Raw genomic sequence first — 17,609 nt, 5'->3', positions numbered from 1 at the left:
GTGTCTTAGAATGAAAGATGACATATAAATATGAATAATTTGAATAAAAATAATAAATCCTTGTGGTGTCTTTTACTGGCAGCTTATCTGGTAATTGAAGGTACACTGCCTCTGAACGTGGAGGCTCATCCATGGCACAGGATTTTGATACGATTCATTGTTTGTCCTGTGTGGCATCTTTTACGGTCAGTTCTCACCATGAGGATTGCCGTGCCAAGCTTCATTTTTTTGTCTGTGGACATAGAGCTGATGTGACCTGCCAAAAAGCTCCAGTTTTGTCATTAAAAAAGCCAGACTGGAATTTGCTAAAATACATCTTGACAGGCCACAATGCTTCTGAGAGAATGTCCTTTGGACAGATGAGACAAAACTTATATACGCAGGTATAAAAATATGCTAAATCAATAAATAAATCTGGTTGACCTGGCAGAGCATCTGCGCCCCTGGTTCTCTCTGTCATCCCCATCCCTTCAGCCATTCTACCCCTCTCCCTTCAGCCCCAGTTCGTTCTCCCCCACCCCTCCCTTCAGCTCCGGCCGCCACTTCCTCTCGGCGGCTGGCCGGTCAGCCCTAGCCAACGCTTCCTCTCACTAGATGGCACTTTCTCTCACCGCCTGGCAGCTGCTGCTTCCTCCATTAGGCAGCACTTTCCCTGGTGGCCAGCCTGGCAGCCACCTCCTCTCGTTGGGTGCCGCTTCCTTTCGCCAGCCAGCAGCCGTTTGCCTTCCTCTCCCCCTCCCCTCGCTCGTGAAATTTCGCGAGAGTTGCCATGCATGGGATTAGCCACGGGTATGTCTTAGCAAATTAGATACCGTGTTTCACCGAAAATAAGACAGTGTCTTATATTAATTTTAGCCCCCCAAAATGCACTAGGGCAATTAGCGGTACATCAGAAATTACTGCTAGGTCTTACTTTCGGGAAAACAGGGTAGATAGAATAGAACAGAACAGAACAGAACAGAACAGAATAGAATAGACGGAGACTTTAAGAGGAGGTCGTCCAACTAGGCAAAGATATGGATGCCCGGTAGCCTCCGGTATGCAACGAGTGGCAGCAGTATCTTGGTAAAAATCCTCGGGGCTGATGAAAACCCGAACGAGAGGGCTCTGTACTGAAAATGTACCCCGCAGTACTTGAAGCATAGTAGGTGTCGGCTGCCAAGATGTATTGGCACATGTTAAGTATGCCTCCTTTAAATCTATGGACGTTAGTAGGTCTAGATGTTGTAAGGCTTCCGCTACAGAACGCAAAGACTCCATGCGAAACCCGCGCTTTGGGACCCAACGATCCGGGAACTTCAAGTCCAGGACCGCCCTGAGGGTCTTGTCCTTCTTGGGCACTGTAAATAGTATGGAATAAATTCCCTCGCCGTGTTGAGAGGAGGGAACCAACTCTACAGCATTTACGTCCAGAAGGGGTTGCATTGCGTCCAGCAGACCTATATGCTTGACAGGCCAAGGCCAAGGTGATCTTGGTGTGGGAAGGGATCTGCTGGGGGGGGAGTGGTCGTCAGGTCTATACTGTAGCCTGTCACAATGGTAGTCAAAAACTCACTGGTCTGTGGTAGTTGTGTGCCATGTCTGGGAGTAAGCTGGCAGATGGCCCCACCCTAGACCCGCTAGAGTTAAGTCATTGTTGTTTCTGAGGTGTGGGTTGGTTTGAAAAACCCTGCCGGTTTTGGTTGGATGCTCTAGCCCCCCGTTGTCTGTTTCATTGGGGGCTCTGAGACCCAAAGACTCCGTCCCTCCCCAAAAGGAGGGTTGGAATGACTGAAAAGGCTGGAGTTGAAAATGGAACGGCCTCCATTTAGTCCTCCAGCAGGACTAAAAGAACTGGGCAGGGTTATCCCACTTGCGCTCTTAAGGCTTGTCAACAATCTTCAATTAGTCCTGCCTGGGAGCACGTGGGAAGGATAACCCACTCAGAGATGTCCTCGGCTCCAGGCAGCAGAGAATAATTAGGATATAAAGCACTGAAAGGAAATTAACAAGAGTGTTGATCAGTGGACTCTTACCTGACTCTGACAGTTTGAGTTCACAATCCATGTAATCAAACATCTCGACCGTGAGCTGAAAGCTGAGGGAGAAAATGTAAAGAGAGACAATATTACTCTTGGGGTAAAGGAAGGCTTGTCGCCTCTCGGGAAGGAGGACTGGTCTGGCGGTAGCGAGCATGAATCGTGCCCTTTGCTTATTAGGATCTGCCTTGCCTTGCTTTGGGATGGGAGACTACATGTGAGCGCTGAAAGACATTCCCCGAAGGGGATGGGGCCAGAGGTCAGTGGAAGAGCATCTCCTTGCATGCAGAAGAGCCCAGGTTCACTCCCCGGCTTCTTGAGGTGGGGCTGGGAGAGACTCCTGCCTGGAACCTCGGAAAGCCGCTGCCCAGGGGTGTAGTGGAGGGAGCACGCGCAGGGATGGAGCACTAGTACTTCTCGGCTTCTCTGGCTGTTGGGGTGGGCATGGCCATGGGGGCAGTCATGGAGAGCACCCTCTGCACTTCCGGATGTGCAACTGCATCACTGCCGCTGCCGGTGAGTGTATATCGAGCTAGATGGACCGATGGTGTGTCTCGGTGCAAGGCAGCCGCCTATGACAGCAACAGCGTCATTCAAGCAGGCAGCCAACAGCTGCCTGTTTTAACTCCCATAATGTTTTAACTCCCATAATGCCCCCCTTGGTGCCGTGCTATGGTGAAAATCCAAAGTGACCACTAGGTGGCGCTGCTGACCTGCTGCCACTTTAAAAAACAAAACAAAACATGGTAGGAGATGATGTCCCCGCCTGGAGGTAATTGTTTGGAACAAACAAAAAATGCTCAGGAATTCCCAGGGAAGAAGGGACGGCATGCCCAGAGGACTGGAACACAAATCACGGGTGAAAGCCTAAGCCAGGGGACCCTCCAGATGTTGCTGAACTACAACTCCTTGGTGGTGGTTGTTGAGATGGTTGTTGTAGTTCAGCAACACCTGGAGGACCCTACGTTGGGAACACACACACACGGTCTAAGCTATAGTTAATGCAAGTCGCCCTTTGGCATTAACAACAACAAATATGTATATCCCGCTTTTCAACAAAGGTTTCCAAAGCAGTTTACGTAGAGGAATAATAAAGAAATAAATAAAGATGGCTCCGTGTCCCTAAAGGGATCACAATCCCGACGAGTCCACTCCTGGCACCGACAGAGCCCCGTGGTTGTCTCTGGTAGAATACAGGAGGGGTTGACCATTGCCATCTCCCATGCAGTATGAGATGATGCCTCCTTCCGCGCAGTGTAGCTAAACTATTATATTATAGTTTGGCATAAAGGCCTCCCTGCTCTACGGCACAGTCGACAGGCACAGGGGAATCCTAGTAGCGTCCCCAATCCCAGAGCCCCAGCCAGACAGAGAAAGGAACATAGGAAGCTGCCACATACTGAGTCAGACCACAGGTCCATCTTGCTCAGTATTGTCTACACAGACTGGCAGCGGCTTCTCCAAGGTTGCAGGCAGGAGTCTCTCTCAGCCCAGTCTTGGAGAAGCCAGAAAGGGAACTTGGAGCCTAGATGCTCTTCCCAGAGCGGCTCCATCCCCTAAAGGGGAATATCTTCCAGTGCTCACACTTCTAGGCTCCCTTTCATATGCAACCAGGGCGGACCCTGCTTAGCTAAGGGGACCAGTCATGCTTGCAAGCAATCAGCCACCCTGCAGTTGTTACTCTTGCCCATTTCTGGGTGCCGATCCAGCCAACACAGATGTGTGTCTTTTTTAAGTTACGAGGGAACCGCACCTCCAATCTGAATCCAGAAATAAGCAAGCTGTGTTTCAGGCGCTGGACGTCTAGGAGAGGCTGAGCCGGCAGGCTCCGCTAATACGGGAGTGAGGCAGCCAAGAAGCAAACTGGGCCCTGGCCAAAGCATGTTTAATGAGGTGCGTTTCACTCTCAGGACACTCCGTTTACACCCCGGGCACAAAGGCAGCCATTATGCTTTGTCCAAGATCTCGAGTAACCAGGAGAGGAGGGGAAACAACGTACATGTTATTCACATCTGTCCCCGCAGCTTTTTCGAGCACCTCGTCAGTCACTTCTAGGCCTGGGGGGAATTCGGGATGCTTGGGGGAGAAAAAACACACACCATTAAAAAAGGGGAAAAGACAACGCCCCCCCACTGGTGGCATTTATTTTCTAGCCAATCCCAACCCCCTCCTAAACAAACCCAGTGAGTGTCACAAAAACGCTGCTTTGCCAAGAATTGTTTGGCACGTTCATACATTCAGTTCATGCATAGACTCAGGAACTCTGCATCTAGGCAGGTTCATGGCTGGGTGCATCAATGGTCTGGGTTCAGCTGAAAGTCAGGGCAGCCTTGAAGCTTAGCTTTGCCGTGGAGTAAAGTCAAGGCAGAATCCGGCTGGGCTAGGGGTGGGGCCAGTGGGAGGGGTGGGGCCAATCAGAATCGGGTAGGCGGAGCCCAGCAGCCCTTGAGCTTTCTGACGTTTGAACCTTAATCCTGGTCAGGCCAGGGCAATACGGGCTTGGTGGCAACCATAGTTTAAAGCCACTTTTCATCTCTTCTGTCCAGCAAGCAAGACTAGCTCCCCCCCACATCTCTGCTGGAGGTGACTTTCATGGAGGCTTCTTGTAGGTTGGATAGGGGGAAGAAATAGACATGTAAATGTAGGAATCGGCTACCGTGCCTATGCTAAACCACAGCTCTTGGTATGAAAACCACAACTGTCTGCATGTAGAACATCCCAGGTTCAATCCCTGGCAGGTAAGGCTGGAGGAGACTCCTGCCTGAAACCTTGGAGAGCTGCTGCCAGTCAGAGTAGACAATACTGAGCTCAGTAGACCGGGGGCCTGACTCAGCAGAAGGCAGCTTCCTATGTTCTTTGGGATGGGGCCGTCGCTCAGTGGAAGAGCATCTGCTTTGCATGCAGAAGGTCCCAGGTTCAATTCCTGGCATCTCCAGGTAGGGCTGGGAGAGACCCCTGCCTGAAACCCTTGGAGAGCTGCTGCCAGTCAGAGTAGAGAATACTGAGCTCGGGTCTGCAGAAGGCAGCTTCCTATATTCCTAGGTAACCGCTACTGGTGTGCAAAAGGAGATCAGCACATCTCGGCAGCGGAGGAGAGGAGGGCAGTTTCGTCCACTTACCTTGAGGTGGAAGGAGATTTTGGTGAGCAAAAGTTTGGTGTAAATATTTACGAGCTGCCCATAACGATCATGCAAGTGGCCCTGTTGAGGGAAAAGAGGCACCACAAGAAAGAAAAAGAAAAAGAAAAGACGGGGATTAGCTGCTGCCAGTCCCAGAGAGACATGGGGAGGCAGCAACTGTCACAACAAGTTGGCAGTAAGAGTACTTTGGGAAATAGACGGGGGCTGTGGATGGCCCTCCTTGCTCAAAGCAACCCTCCCCAACAGGGCTAACTGGTTGCGGAGGGACATAAAACACGGCTCTGCCTTCAAAACAATCTCTCTCTCTCTCTCTCGATAAAAGGTTAAGGACGTACGTGGCAAGCCCCGCCCTCACAAGAGCCGCAACCAATGAACGCCAAGGAGCACCTCCCTCCTCCAGCCCGCTCCAAGAGGAGTAGCGACATGGTAGCAATGGCGGCCTCGGTCGCTCCTCCCCATCCAAGCGAGGAGAACGGTCGAACCGGGGTGGGAGGATGCACTGAAGGCAGGAAGAGCAGTGGCACTGGGGCGGCCTAGGTCGGCTTGAACCACTGGCCTCCATCACTTCGCCCCCACTGAGTCTTCTCGTGAAGAGAACGGCCGGGTCGGGGCAAGAGAGAACCGCAATGGCTGTCCGAGTAGGCCGGACAGAAAGCCCCGGCGCGGCCATCCTCCTCGCAAGGAGCCTCGGCAGGGTGACAGAAAGGGGTGGCTGACGTGAAGGAGGAGGAAGGGGAGGGAGTGGCTGAAAGTGGGCGGCTGAAACTGAGCAACACAGCAGGGGCTGCATTGGGGGAGAAGGAGCAGGACAATAGAGTCCTAGCACGCAGATGCTAGGAAAAGCTAGTAGTTGAAGAAAAGTTTAAGCCAGGGCTTCCTCCAGGTGTGGCTGGACTACCACGCCCATCAACCGCAGCTGCAGCTCATTGGTGGGAGTTGTGGTTCAGCAGCATCTGGAGGACCACAAGTTGGGAAGTCCTGGACGAAACCCGTTCACATCGAAGCTCTTCCTAGAACTCACCCACAGGTCCCCGGTTTCTCGAATGTTGCTCCGATACCTCTGACAGTCTTGGAGAACCTGGAGAAGGTGGCAGGAGAAGCAGCTTAGAAAGGTGGTATTCTGAGTACCAGTTGCAGGGGAGTAACAGCAGGAGAGAGGGCATGCCCTCAACTCCTCCTTGTAGGCTTCCAGCGGCATCTGGTGGGCCACTGTGCGAAACAGGAAGCTGGACTAGATGGGCTTCCTTGGGCCCAATCCAGCAGGGCTGTTCTTATGTAAGGGAGGGCCACATCAGGAACAGATCAACAATGATGCCAGGGGATGCAGGATTGATCCCAGACTTCCAACCAAAGTCTCACTGGGGAGTATACAATATTATTAAAAATTGCTACGGTCTTCTTGTTTTTTTAGATGGCAAGCCCTTTTGGGACAAGGAGCCGTCTTCTCACTCATTTTAGGGACAGGAGTGGGATGCACCCCGTTTATGGAAACGCCTCCCCAGTGAAGCCTATCTAGCGTCACCACGTTGTTCTTTTAGATGCCAGATGAAGACCTTTCTGTTCACTCAAGGGTGTTTTAAAATTAATTTTTTTAAAAGTTTTTTAAAAATGTTTTGACCCGTGTTTTGTATTTTCTATTGTAATTTGTTTGTTTTGTGTGTTTTAATTTGATATAGTTTTATTGTTGTGAACCACCCAGAGGAGAATTTGTTAAGAGGCAGTTAACAAATAAAGCTTATTATTATTTATTTAGCTATGTAAACTGCTTTAAGAACTTTTATTTATTTGTTTGTTTATTTAACTTTTATACCGCCCAAACTTTCATCTCTGGGCACTTAACTTGGTTGGAAAATGGCATAAGCCACTCTGAAAACTTGGGCAGAGAAGGAAAACAGTTTAGCAGCTGGCAGTTGAAGAACTGGCAAGTTAGTTCACAAGTACGTGTGAGCCGTTCCTGCTTCCGCCAGCCTCTTGGCCTTCGTCATTTTCTTAAGAGTTGCCAGGACATAATTCTGCAGTAGGCTGAATAATTTATACATGTTGCAGAATTCAACTTTTCTTGCGGGAACATTGTCTGGCTGATAAGAATGAGCAGTAAGACCATCCTAGGTGCATTATCTCTTTCGTAAAGATGTCTTACCTACTGGCTAAATGGATGGAAACCAGTTCACTTACATTTGGATGTCCGTCGCGGAGAACCTTGTGGAGAACGTGGCAGAACTTCCAGCTAAGGATGGCGCTGCTAGGCAGGGGGAGACCAATTGCGTACGACCAAAAAGTAAACGCTCCTTTCTCGTGATGAGTTCCCAAGATAATTCCTTCACGGAAGTCAAGGCCAAATTTAAATAAAAGGAAAGTCAGAGCCGACGGCCTCGGTTGCTCTTCTATTTCTAGGAACATTTATCTTAATTTCTGTTACCTCGGGGAGAAGACACTATATTATCAGAAAACAGGGATGGTGCCAAACACATCCGGCTCTGCTTAAATTCTCCTTCCATAGATACATTCAATTTTATTTATTTTATTTATTTATTTATAATTTTTTACATTTATATCCCACTTTTCCTCCAAGGAGCCCAGAGCGGTGTACTACATACTTAGGTTTCTCCTCACAACAAGTCGGTTAGGCTGAGAGAAAAAAGTGACTGGTCTAGAGTCACCCAGCTACTATCATGGCTGAATGGGGATTTGAACTCGGGTCTCCCTGGTCCTAGTCCAGCACTCTAACCACTGTGTTCTCTGCCTTCCCCAACACCAACAACTGGTGACAAGGGGCGGGCGGGGCGGGGCAGGGCAGAGCATGTTTTCAGGACGTGAGGCAAATAATAACCGTAAGCTGTTTGAGGTTACAGTTGCCTCCAGCCTCAGAGGCAAGATGCCTCTCAGTACCAGTTGCAAGGGAGCAACGGCAGGAGAGAGGGCAGGCCCTCACCCCCTGCCTGTGGGCTTCTCGGAGGCATCTGGTGGGCCACTGTATTGAACAGGATGCTGGACTAGATGGGCCTTGGGCCTGATCCAGCAGGGCTGCTCTTGTGTATGTTCTTAATAGACAGAGACTAGGGAGGTGCCCAAGGCGGGCTCAGTTGGCCCAGTGGCGAGTGGTAACTTTAAATACAAGAGGACAGCAGGTCCTTACCTCCTCTGCCACTGGCCCATAGTTTCTGGCCCAGGCTCCCTATGGGGCTGCCGCACCTCCCGAAGGAGGCGCCAAACCAATTCAGGCACATCCCTAGCAGGGACGAGGCTTTTCTTCTTTGCTTACATCACTTTATAGGTTTATATCTGTACCTAAAGATGTGTATCTTCTCACCTATTGAAATAAAACCCAGGCCCCACTTTTGACCTCAAGAGGTCAAGCCAGTGCCATAAGGAAAAGGATACGGCGGGCATGTTTTTCTTTCACTGGTGCTTCCAGGGTGTTGATGGCTTTACTAATGCTCATAGCCTGTGAGGGGCAAGCAAGCAAGAAAGCAAATATTAAAAACAGTATTGACGCAGACGTCATGTTCCTGGCGACAATCATTCAGTTGGGAAACCAGGGAAGGAGAATCGACATTTTCAATTACACAGCATTGTCTACATTCGAAACAGAGTTCAGATCTGAACGTTTTTGAAAACGAAATCGCACAAAACTGACAAAGCCTCTAGGTTTGGTGGCACAAGTCTTGTAAACATGTGAAGGAGAGGAGAATTGCCAGGCTTAGCATTTTGAAAAATGTCCCCATCTTCAGGGAATACGTACCCCATCACCTCATCTATCACAGCCAGACATCGACTGTGCCACAGCATCTGGGGCATGTTAGTTGAAAGAGAGGTGACTGCAGAGAAACACGGTAGAGGTATATAAAAGTATGCATGGAGGAGAGAGAGAAAGGGAGGCAGAGATAAATTTCTCCCCCTCTCTCACAACCCTAGAACCAGAGGTCATCCCATGAAACTGAAGGCCGGGAATTTCAGGACCAACAAAAGGAAGTACTTTTTCACACGATGCAGAATCACTCTATGGAATTCCCTGCCATGAGATGTGGTGATGGACACTAGCTTGGATGGGCATGCCCTCAACTCCTGCCTGTGGGCTTCCAGTGGCATCGGGTGGGCCACTGTGTGAAACAGGGTGCTGGACTAGATGGGCCTCCTTGGGCCTGATCCAGCAGGGCTGTTCTTAGACACATGAAGGCCTGGGGGGGGGGGAACCCAGATAAGAATGGGGAAAACCAGTGGGGAGGGGTTCTTTCCCCCTGGAAAAATGCCACCCTCCCCTTTTGCACTTTTCCAGGCCTTCACATCTCTAGTTTGGCTCAGAACCTAATCTGTGGGACTCACTGCCATAAGATGTGGCCACTAGCCTAGATGGCCTTCAAAAGGAGTCATTGAGGATGAGTCTATCAATGGCCTCCAGGTAGGAGAGGGGTTCATTCGAAGTCAGCCTATGAAGGGTCCCCACAAATGTGGAACTATACTCGTGCAAGTGGATTTTAAAACTGAACTGTTTGTCCTGATGCAGGAGGGAAGAAGGGAAAATCACCCCAGCAGGTATGATTCTGGGCTTCAACCCTAGGAACTGCCTGACAGATGGGGCTTTTTGATAATACTCTTAGAAAAAGGACATTCTGTTCACAATAGTTTCATAAAACATTAAGCCTTAAATACAATGCCCAGGAAGAGAAACAGGGCTTTATCATCAATGCTCTCTGGTAGGGACAGGAAAGTCCAAGTCTCAACACTTGTGCGCGTGCACACACACACAGAGTGCAACCAACAGGATTTAAAAGAGGATTTGAAAAACGAAAACATGAACCACAGGCTTTATTAAGTAAACAGAGTTGGAACAAAGGCAAGAGCCCTGGCTGGGATTATACGGTCAGCACTACAGAACAGGAGTTTCCACTCTTGAGTCCCCAGCCTTCAGCTGTTATGCCTGGGGATGATGGGAGCTGTAGTCTAACCACATCTGGCGACCCAAGTTGAGTCCCCCTGTATTAGATGACAAGAGGGTCTGGGAGGAGATATTTGCATCTTCAAGAGCAAAGATGGAAATTTTAGTGAACTCTTGATCTTCCCATTATTAACTGCTGCCAAAGAGTCTTCAAGCTGGAAAACAGACTCAGTAATGCCTAGAATCACAAGCTCTCAAGGGAGGAGAGCTAAGCAGGGTCTGGTTTACATTTGAATGAGAAAAGGATCTGCTCACATGTGTGAGCACTGTAAGATACTCCCCTCGGGGGATGGAGCCACTCTGGGAAGAGTTCCAAGTTCCCTCCCAGGCATCTCAGCCCAATAGAGGGCTGAGAGAGACTCCTTCCTGCAGCCTTGGAGAAGCCGCTGCCAGTCTGTGTAGACGACACTGAGCTAGATGGACCAGTGGTCTGACTCTGTATAAGGCACTGGCAGCGTCCTATGTTCCTATCTCCAGAGCATCCTTTTAAGGAGTTCCTCTTTTGTTCCCAAGACCACCGACTTAATCATAGGAGAAAGGCGATACGGCCACTTCTTCTGGAAATAATCAAACAAGGCTCTTGTCTGATAAAAACAACGCTCTCAGCCTGATCGCACACGGTTCTTGGTGCATCCTCCACAGCAGCAGAATTAATTACCACTTAAGCCATCCTGGCCTGGGAAGGCATTTGCCTACTCTGTCATTCACAGCTTCCAAGGATTATTCCAGCGGGAAACTGGACTCAGCAATAGGAGTGTGCACAGAACCGCCAAACTGTGGTCCGGCACTGGTGGGGGGGGTGGCTTTAAGAGCGGGTGGAGGGTTTACTTACCCCTCCCGCCTCTGTCCCGTTCTGGCACCGTATGTTTAGTAGTAATTGGGGCGGCAGGATACCTCCCTGCCGCCCCTTCCCCGCTGCTGCTCTGCAAAACTCCCAGAAGTACTTTGCGCGTGACATTTTTTCATCTCTGTGGTGTCAATTAGGCTGAGCCACTACGGTTATCCCAATCTTACCCAATGAACTTCACAGCTAAGTGAGGATTTGAATCCAGGCTTCTTTGGCCAGCATTCAACATCTGTCTCTGCACTGTGACTGCTCTCCTCTTTTCAACAAAACAGCGTATTTTCCACCAGAACCAAAAAGGTTGGTAGCCGCTGCAGACATCTTAAAACATTCATGAATTAAGGATCTGAGCAGAGTAACCGATACTAGGATATCCTCTCCAGCATCAGCTTAACCTTGAATCCAGGGTCGATGCTAAGAATACACAGACTCGCTTCTAAAAAAAATAAGGAAATATTCTGAAAAAAATATGTAACTTTGATTCTGTGATCTGCACACGTTTATGGACGCTCAAATTAAATGTGCACACATTTACTCATTGTGCAAGATCTTCTACACTTTGGTTAGCCAAGAAGAGGTTTTAAGGGTTACGGATAGCTAAGGTTCTTCTCCGACTTGGGTCCCCAGAATCTCGGCTGAATGCCCCTCGTCCCAGCCATAATGGCCTTTGGGATGGGATGATGGCAGTTGTAGTCCAAAAGTGGGAGGAGATCTGGTCTTGTGGTAGCAAGCGTGAGTTGTCCCCTTTGCTAAGCAGGGTCCATCCTGCTTTGCATTTGAATGGGAGATTATATGTGTGTAAGATATTCCCCTTAGGGAAGGGGGGGTTGCTCTGGGATGAGTTATTATTATTATTATTATTATTACATTTATATCCCGCTCTTCCTCCAAGGAGCCCAGAGCGGTGTACTACATACTTGAGTTTCTCTTTCACAACAACCCTGTGAAGTAGGTTAGGCTGAGAGAGGAGTGACTGGCCCAGAGTCACCCAGCTAGCATCATGGCTGAATGGGGATTTGAACTTGAGTCTCCCCGGTCCTAGTCCAGCACTCTAACCATGACACCACGCTGGCTTCAAGTTCCAAGTTCTCTTCCTGGCAGCATCTTCAAGATTGGGCTGAGAGGGACTCCTGCTTGCACCCTTGGAGAAGCCGCTGCTAGTTTGTGCAGACAATACGGAGCTGGATAGACTGAGGGTCTGACTCGGTAGAAGGCAGCTTCCTATGTTCCTAACATCTGGGGATCCCAGGTTGAGAACCCCTGATGTAAGACAAAGCTGGGCTGATCCTGATCTTTAGGACAGTGGATCTTGATGTCAGATCTGCAAGGTCCTTGGCTTCCAATAACAATGAGCTTAACAATGAACAGTTAACAATGAGCAGTCTTTCCCAGATATAAAATGGGAACTTCATTTTTAAGAGTGGTGATACGCTGTTCCGTAAAGGGGCAAGTTAAAATCCATCTGTCAATATCAAGCCTTGTGCTAATTGTTTGGCTGGCTATTTAGACGAAAGTTTGGGGCGTTGTACAAATTTGACAAACAAACAGACAAACAAACAAAATATTTAGACTGGGGGCAGAGAAGATCAACCAACTGAGCAATTTACAGCAGATCAGCAAGTGTCAGGCTCACCAACTGAACAATTGCAAGGAAAATTGCATTCAAAATGCTTTGAGTGATTGCTTTTCGTAGCCACTTCTCTGCGGACAGGGGAGGACTCAGCCAAGGGATCCTCGTCCGATTCTCTCTAGGCCTGACCTCGTTTCATACAGAAGTCCATTGTGGCATCAATTCATTTAGATTCCAAGAACTAGCCCTGCAGCTGAACTGCATAAATGAATGAAGATGTCTCTTTGGAGAGCGATCTAAGACGAGCCGTCTCTGAAATCTGCACAGTTTCCACTGATGATAACCGCAACACAGAAATCTATATAGAATGCTTCTTCACTTGGAGATGGCCAGTTGTCCTAGACTTACATACTGTGACTGGAAACTACCATTTTATGCTTGGGTCGTCTCTACAGAATGAGGGAGAGTGGGTTTTTGGCTGGACTTTCATAAGCCTCTGTTAGGGAGCCTGTGGTTAACCAACTTCATGTCTCTTGCGTAGAGCTGGGCCAACGTTTTTAGGGAAGCATCAAACAGGGCATTGTGAGATATCTGGGGCCTAGGCCTACAGCCTCCTTTGGACAATTAAACTCAACCATAACCCCTCAAGAATAATTACACATGTTTGTTTCAAATCTCTATGACAGAACCTACCAGCACTAGGGATGTGCACAAACCTGTTTGGCATTCTATTCCTAGAATGCTGAACAGGTTCGGAACCCTGCGTTCGAACCAGTTCGGACACTGGGGCAGGGACACCTTTAAAGACAAGGGAGGGTGCACTTACCCCCCTCCCCGCCACCGCGTTTCCCCCACCGGCACTCCCTTGAAAACCGGATCGGCGGGGCGGCAGGTAGATCTCCCTGCCGCCCCGTCCCCTCTTCGATCTGGAAGTAGCATGCACGAGAGCGAGCACAACGCAGCCAATGTGCGCACATGTTACTTCTGATCACTTCCAGACTGAAGAGGGGATGGTGCCCTGCCGGTCCGATTTTCAAGGGAGTGCTGGCAGGAAAACACGCACAGGGCGGGGGATAAGTACATCTTCCCCCATCTTAAAAAGGTGTCCCACCGCCTTCGAACCAGCCCCTGCCGGTTCAGTGAATATCCCTAGTAGAAACAGCAGAGAGCTGGATGAGGCCAGGAACAACTTCCCCTGCTCTGGGCAGGCACCCCTGCAGCTGAACTTCCCTTTCTAGAAGTGATGACTAGGAAGGAAGTGGCTGATGAGATTCAGGGCTCTGAGCAATTCAAGGGGGGCCATGAATTGCTCCATGGGGCACCCCCTAATGATGCCACTGGCATCAAGCAAATTGCCAGTTTCAAAACTGAATCAGATTCACACTTTTGCATTTTAAAAAATAAATAAATCTTTCCAGTCACAGACGTTTTGCTAAAGAGGTCTTCAAAAAGAGAGGATTTCATCTGCCATGTGGATACTTAACATGATCAACAAGATCAGCTAAACCCAACCTCCTCCTCCCGCCATCTTCCTAAGGGAAACTTAGCAACTGCTTTTTGGTTTTATCATTTATTATTAGTAGTATTATTATTACATTTATATCCCGCCCTTCCTCCAAGGAGCTCAGAGCGGTGTACTACATACTTAGGTTTCTATTTCACAACAACCCTGTGAAGTAGGCTAGGCTGAGAGAGAAGTGACTGGCCCAGAGTCACCCAGCTAGTATCATGGCTGAATGGGGATTTGAACTCGGGTCTCCTCGGTCCTAGTCCAGCACTCTAACCACTACACCACGCTGGCTCCTTTGTTTTAAAATAGTGGGTCCTTTGTTTTAAAATACTTTAAACCACATTGGAAGATACTTTGAACAACATTTGGTAATGCTGGGTGTCTAAAATATCAAATCAACCAACTAGAACTTCCTCAAAGATTTCCCCCCACCCAAAGGGAAAACTAGGTTGGTTTGACCTATTATAAAGCATTGTTTCACTAACCACGGAGCCCCTTTCTAAAGTATTCTACAAAGTCAAGTCAGAAAACAGCCTTCCCAGTTAATCTCAGCCAGCACAGTTGAAAACGGAATCAATGTTGACACAGCCAACAACAAAAGACTCAGTCAAGGGCGCTCTCCACCTACAGAAAGGTAGGACAAAGTTGAGCTAGCAGATTTAAGCAAACTCACTTTGCTTTTGATCTGCAGCGCCTTCTCGGGGAAACGGTCGCATTCAGACAAAGTCGATGCAGGGATCCGATTCACGGCTCGCATCTCCGAACCACCGAACCAAGCCACTTCCGGCTCGTGGCCGGATCCTGGCTAGGTGGGCTGCTGGCACGATGCAAAGCTCTTCTGGTGTAAAATTCTCAAGGGTGCACTTGGCGAAGACATGACAGAATGAGGAGGCCGCTCGTAAGGCTATCGACTAGGCAGAGGCCAACCCAAACAATTGACATAACCTCTCAAACTCGGTCCGTCTCGATCTCAATCTCTCTCTCTGTGCCTGCTAAGTGTAATAGGACATGGTAAGCTTGCAGCCGACACCAGTGGTGGCAGAAAGAAATCAGCAGAGTTGCTGAACAACAAATAACCATCCCAGTCAAGGCTAGAAGGAACAAGGAAATAACCAACCAGCCGACTCCGTTTCTATCGGCCTGGTGGCGGGTGCCAGGGGTCTAGTGTCTTTTGAAATGTGAGAAGATGACGAAAAGGCATTTGATTACACACCGCTGGTCTGCGATTGCAATAAAGATGACTACCACCCTGCTCAGTCTCCAGGGTGACCCTGGTGTGCTGCGGCAACTGAGCGATGTGGACCAGGAAGTGCCCGCTTGAGTGGTCACCTTTGCCAGGGACACAACTTGGGGGCCCTTTGGCAAGTAACTCTCACATAAAAACAGCCCAGCTGGATCAGGCCCAAGGCCTATCTAATCCAGCATCCTGTTTCACACAGTGGCCCCACCAGATGCCTCTGGGAAGCTAACAAGCGTGGTGAGAGCCAGTGTGGTGACCAAACACGACAACTTATTCACATGGGGAGAGGAGGTCCTTCGAATCACCTGGTCCCAAACTCCTGAGGGCCTTAAAGGCAATGACCAGCTTGAATTGTGCCCAGAAACAAAACTGTGACCGACACAGACGGCACAAAAGGCATCTTCAGACATCACCACAAAGACCCCAACTGCCACCAGCCAAAGTTTCCAAACACTTTCCCAGTGCTTCCTTAGGATCTTTCATCGCCAGGAAAAACACTGGGGGTGGGGGGTGTCCAGGCATTTCACACTTGATGCACTGTGTTTTCCTCCCTGCCGCTTTTAAGATTCTGAATGCCATTTGAATTGTGATCTCTGTTGCTCTGCTGTTTTCAGCCTTGTTGCCAATTTCTCTTGTTGCCATTTACCGTTTGTTTAATTTTTGTGTTTATTTCCTTTCAAAGCCACTGTGGGCCATTATGGTAAGGTAGGAAATATAAATTTAATAAAACAGAAAGGCAGTGCTAACCTACAGGGCTGAGGTATGGATTACTGAGATCACGGACATGCTTTTTCAGATCACACATTACACCACCGATGTGTCACTCACTGATACCAGCAAATTCCTGTATGCAATGAAACTGAACTTCCCACACCTCCCACGGAGTTGAAGTATGACAGCAGTGCACAACCAAATTCATGGAGGACAGATCTACCAGCAGTGACAGCTAAATAGAACTTCCACAGTCAGATGCAGTCTACCTCCGATTAACAGACACTGTATATAAACAAGGGGGCAGCTGTCATCATCATGCCTTGCTCATTTGCTCCTGGAGGCACAGAACTAGTTGGCCCTGGGGAAAGCAATATTAGATTAGATGTGTATTTAATCCCTGTTTGTGTGTTTCTCCTACGAAGCTCACCCTCTACAGCAAAGGTTTTCAAACCTGGCTCCCCAGACATGGCTGGGTTACAACTTCCATCATTCCCAGCCACAAGGGCAAAGAATACTGTGGTTGGGGATGATAAGAGTTGTAGTCCAACTGGGGTCAGGGGACCCGCGTTTGACAGCCTCTGTGCCCATGCATACATAGTTCCATTTCCGTGTTGGAAATCCCAGCAGCCTCACAAAACTACGTTTCCCAGAGTTCCATGCTGATTGGAAATATTTACAGGGTGGATGAGGCCCACCGAGGCATGCAAGAAAGGCTTTGGAAAACAAGCGTCCACACCTGGGGCCTTCCACTTCCATGCAAATATGGACTGGCTTGGTTGCCGCCCGTGGTCTTTTACACGGCAGCTGTTGAAGCACACGCCGAGGTCAGCTGCTCTTCAGCCAGCTCGCATGACAACCTTAGGCGTGCCCAGAGGGTGCTCCCTCCTAGCTGATCTGGCAGCATGCCTGGCATTCCGCCGGCTGCAAACTCACGGAACCGATTTTGCAAGGTGCAGAGAGTATTTTTAGAAGCAGTTGCCAGTGGTTGGGAGTCAGCATAGGGTAGTGGTTGGAACGTCAAAGGGGAAAGACCCGGATTCAAACACATTTTCTCTCTCTCTCTTTCTGGTGCCACCATGTTCTCTAAGCAGCTTCTGGCAAGCAGTAATATGGACCCCTCAAGGAACATAGGAAACTGCCATTTACTGAGTCAGACGCTTGGTCTATCTAGCTCAGTATTGTCATCACAAACTGGCAGCGGCTTCTCCAAGGTTCCAGGCAGGAATCTCTCTCAGCCCTCTCTTGGAGATGCTGCCAGGGAGGGAACTTGAAACCTTCTGCTCTTCCCAGAGCGGCTCCACCCCCTGAGGGGAATCTCTTATAGTGCTCACACTTCTAGTCTCCCATTCATAAGCAACCATGGCAGACCCTGCTTAGCTAAGGGGACAAGTCATGCTGGCTTCCACAAGACCAGCTCTCCTCTCAGCTGTAAGAGTGAACAGCCTGAAGCTTGATTTCACACTAAGGCGAGAGACCGGCCTACCACACCCATTATAAAGAAAGGGGCGATGTTTCTAAGTGTCCTCCCAGACAGATTACAGGATCAAGTGAAAATCCTTCTTCCTACCCTCTACCGTTTGATCATCTAAACCAGTCCTCAGATGCTCTGTGGACAGTCCACTAGCCTAGATCAAAGA

General features: G+C 49.1%; 1 protein-coding gene across 3 annotated transcripts in view; it reads right to left on the bottom strand.

Moving 5' to 3' along the window:
* The window catches only part of HIP1R (huntingtin interacting protein 1 related), a 59,029-nt gene that overhangs the window by 23,435 nt on the left and 17,985 nt on the right, over positions 1–17,609 (bottom strand). For all 3 annotated transcript variants that reach the window (XM_053280295.1, XM_053280297.1, XM_053280294.1), the window contains 6 exons: positions 8,540–8,603; positions 7,334–7,476; positions 6,180–6,236; positions 5,138–5,218; positions 4,018–4,094; positions 2,016–2,077 (listed from right to left, as the gene is read on the bottom strand). In XM_053280295.1, the coding sequence (XP_053136270.1) occupies positions 2,016–2,077; positions 4,018–4,094; positions 5,138–5,218; positions 6,180–6,236; positions 7,334–7,476; positions 8,540–8,600 (481 nt within the window). In that variant the 5' untranslated portion in view covers positions 8,601–8,603. The remainder of the gene's footprint in view (positions 1–2,015; positions 2,078–4,017; positions 4,095–5,137; positions 5,219–6,179; positions 6,237–7,333; positions 7,477–8,539; positions 8,604–17,609) is intronic.

Source organism: Hemicordylus capensis, chromosome 15 (genome assembly GCF_027244095.1).
Source record: "Hemicordylus capensis ecotype Gifberg chromosome 15, rHemCap1.1.pri, whole genome shotgun sequence".
Taxonomy (NCBI): Eukaryota; Metazoa; Chordata; class Lepidosauria; order Squamata; family Cordylidae; genus Hemicordylus; species Hemicordylus capensis.
Note: the sequence above shows the minus strand (reverse complement) of the source record. Positions and strands in the feature narration are given on the sequence as shown.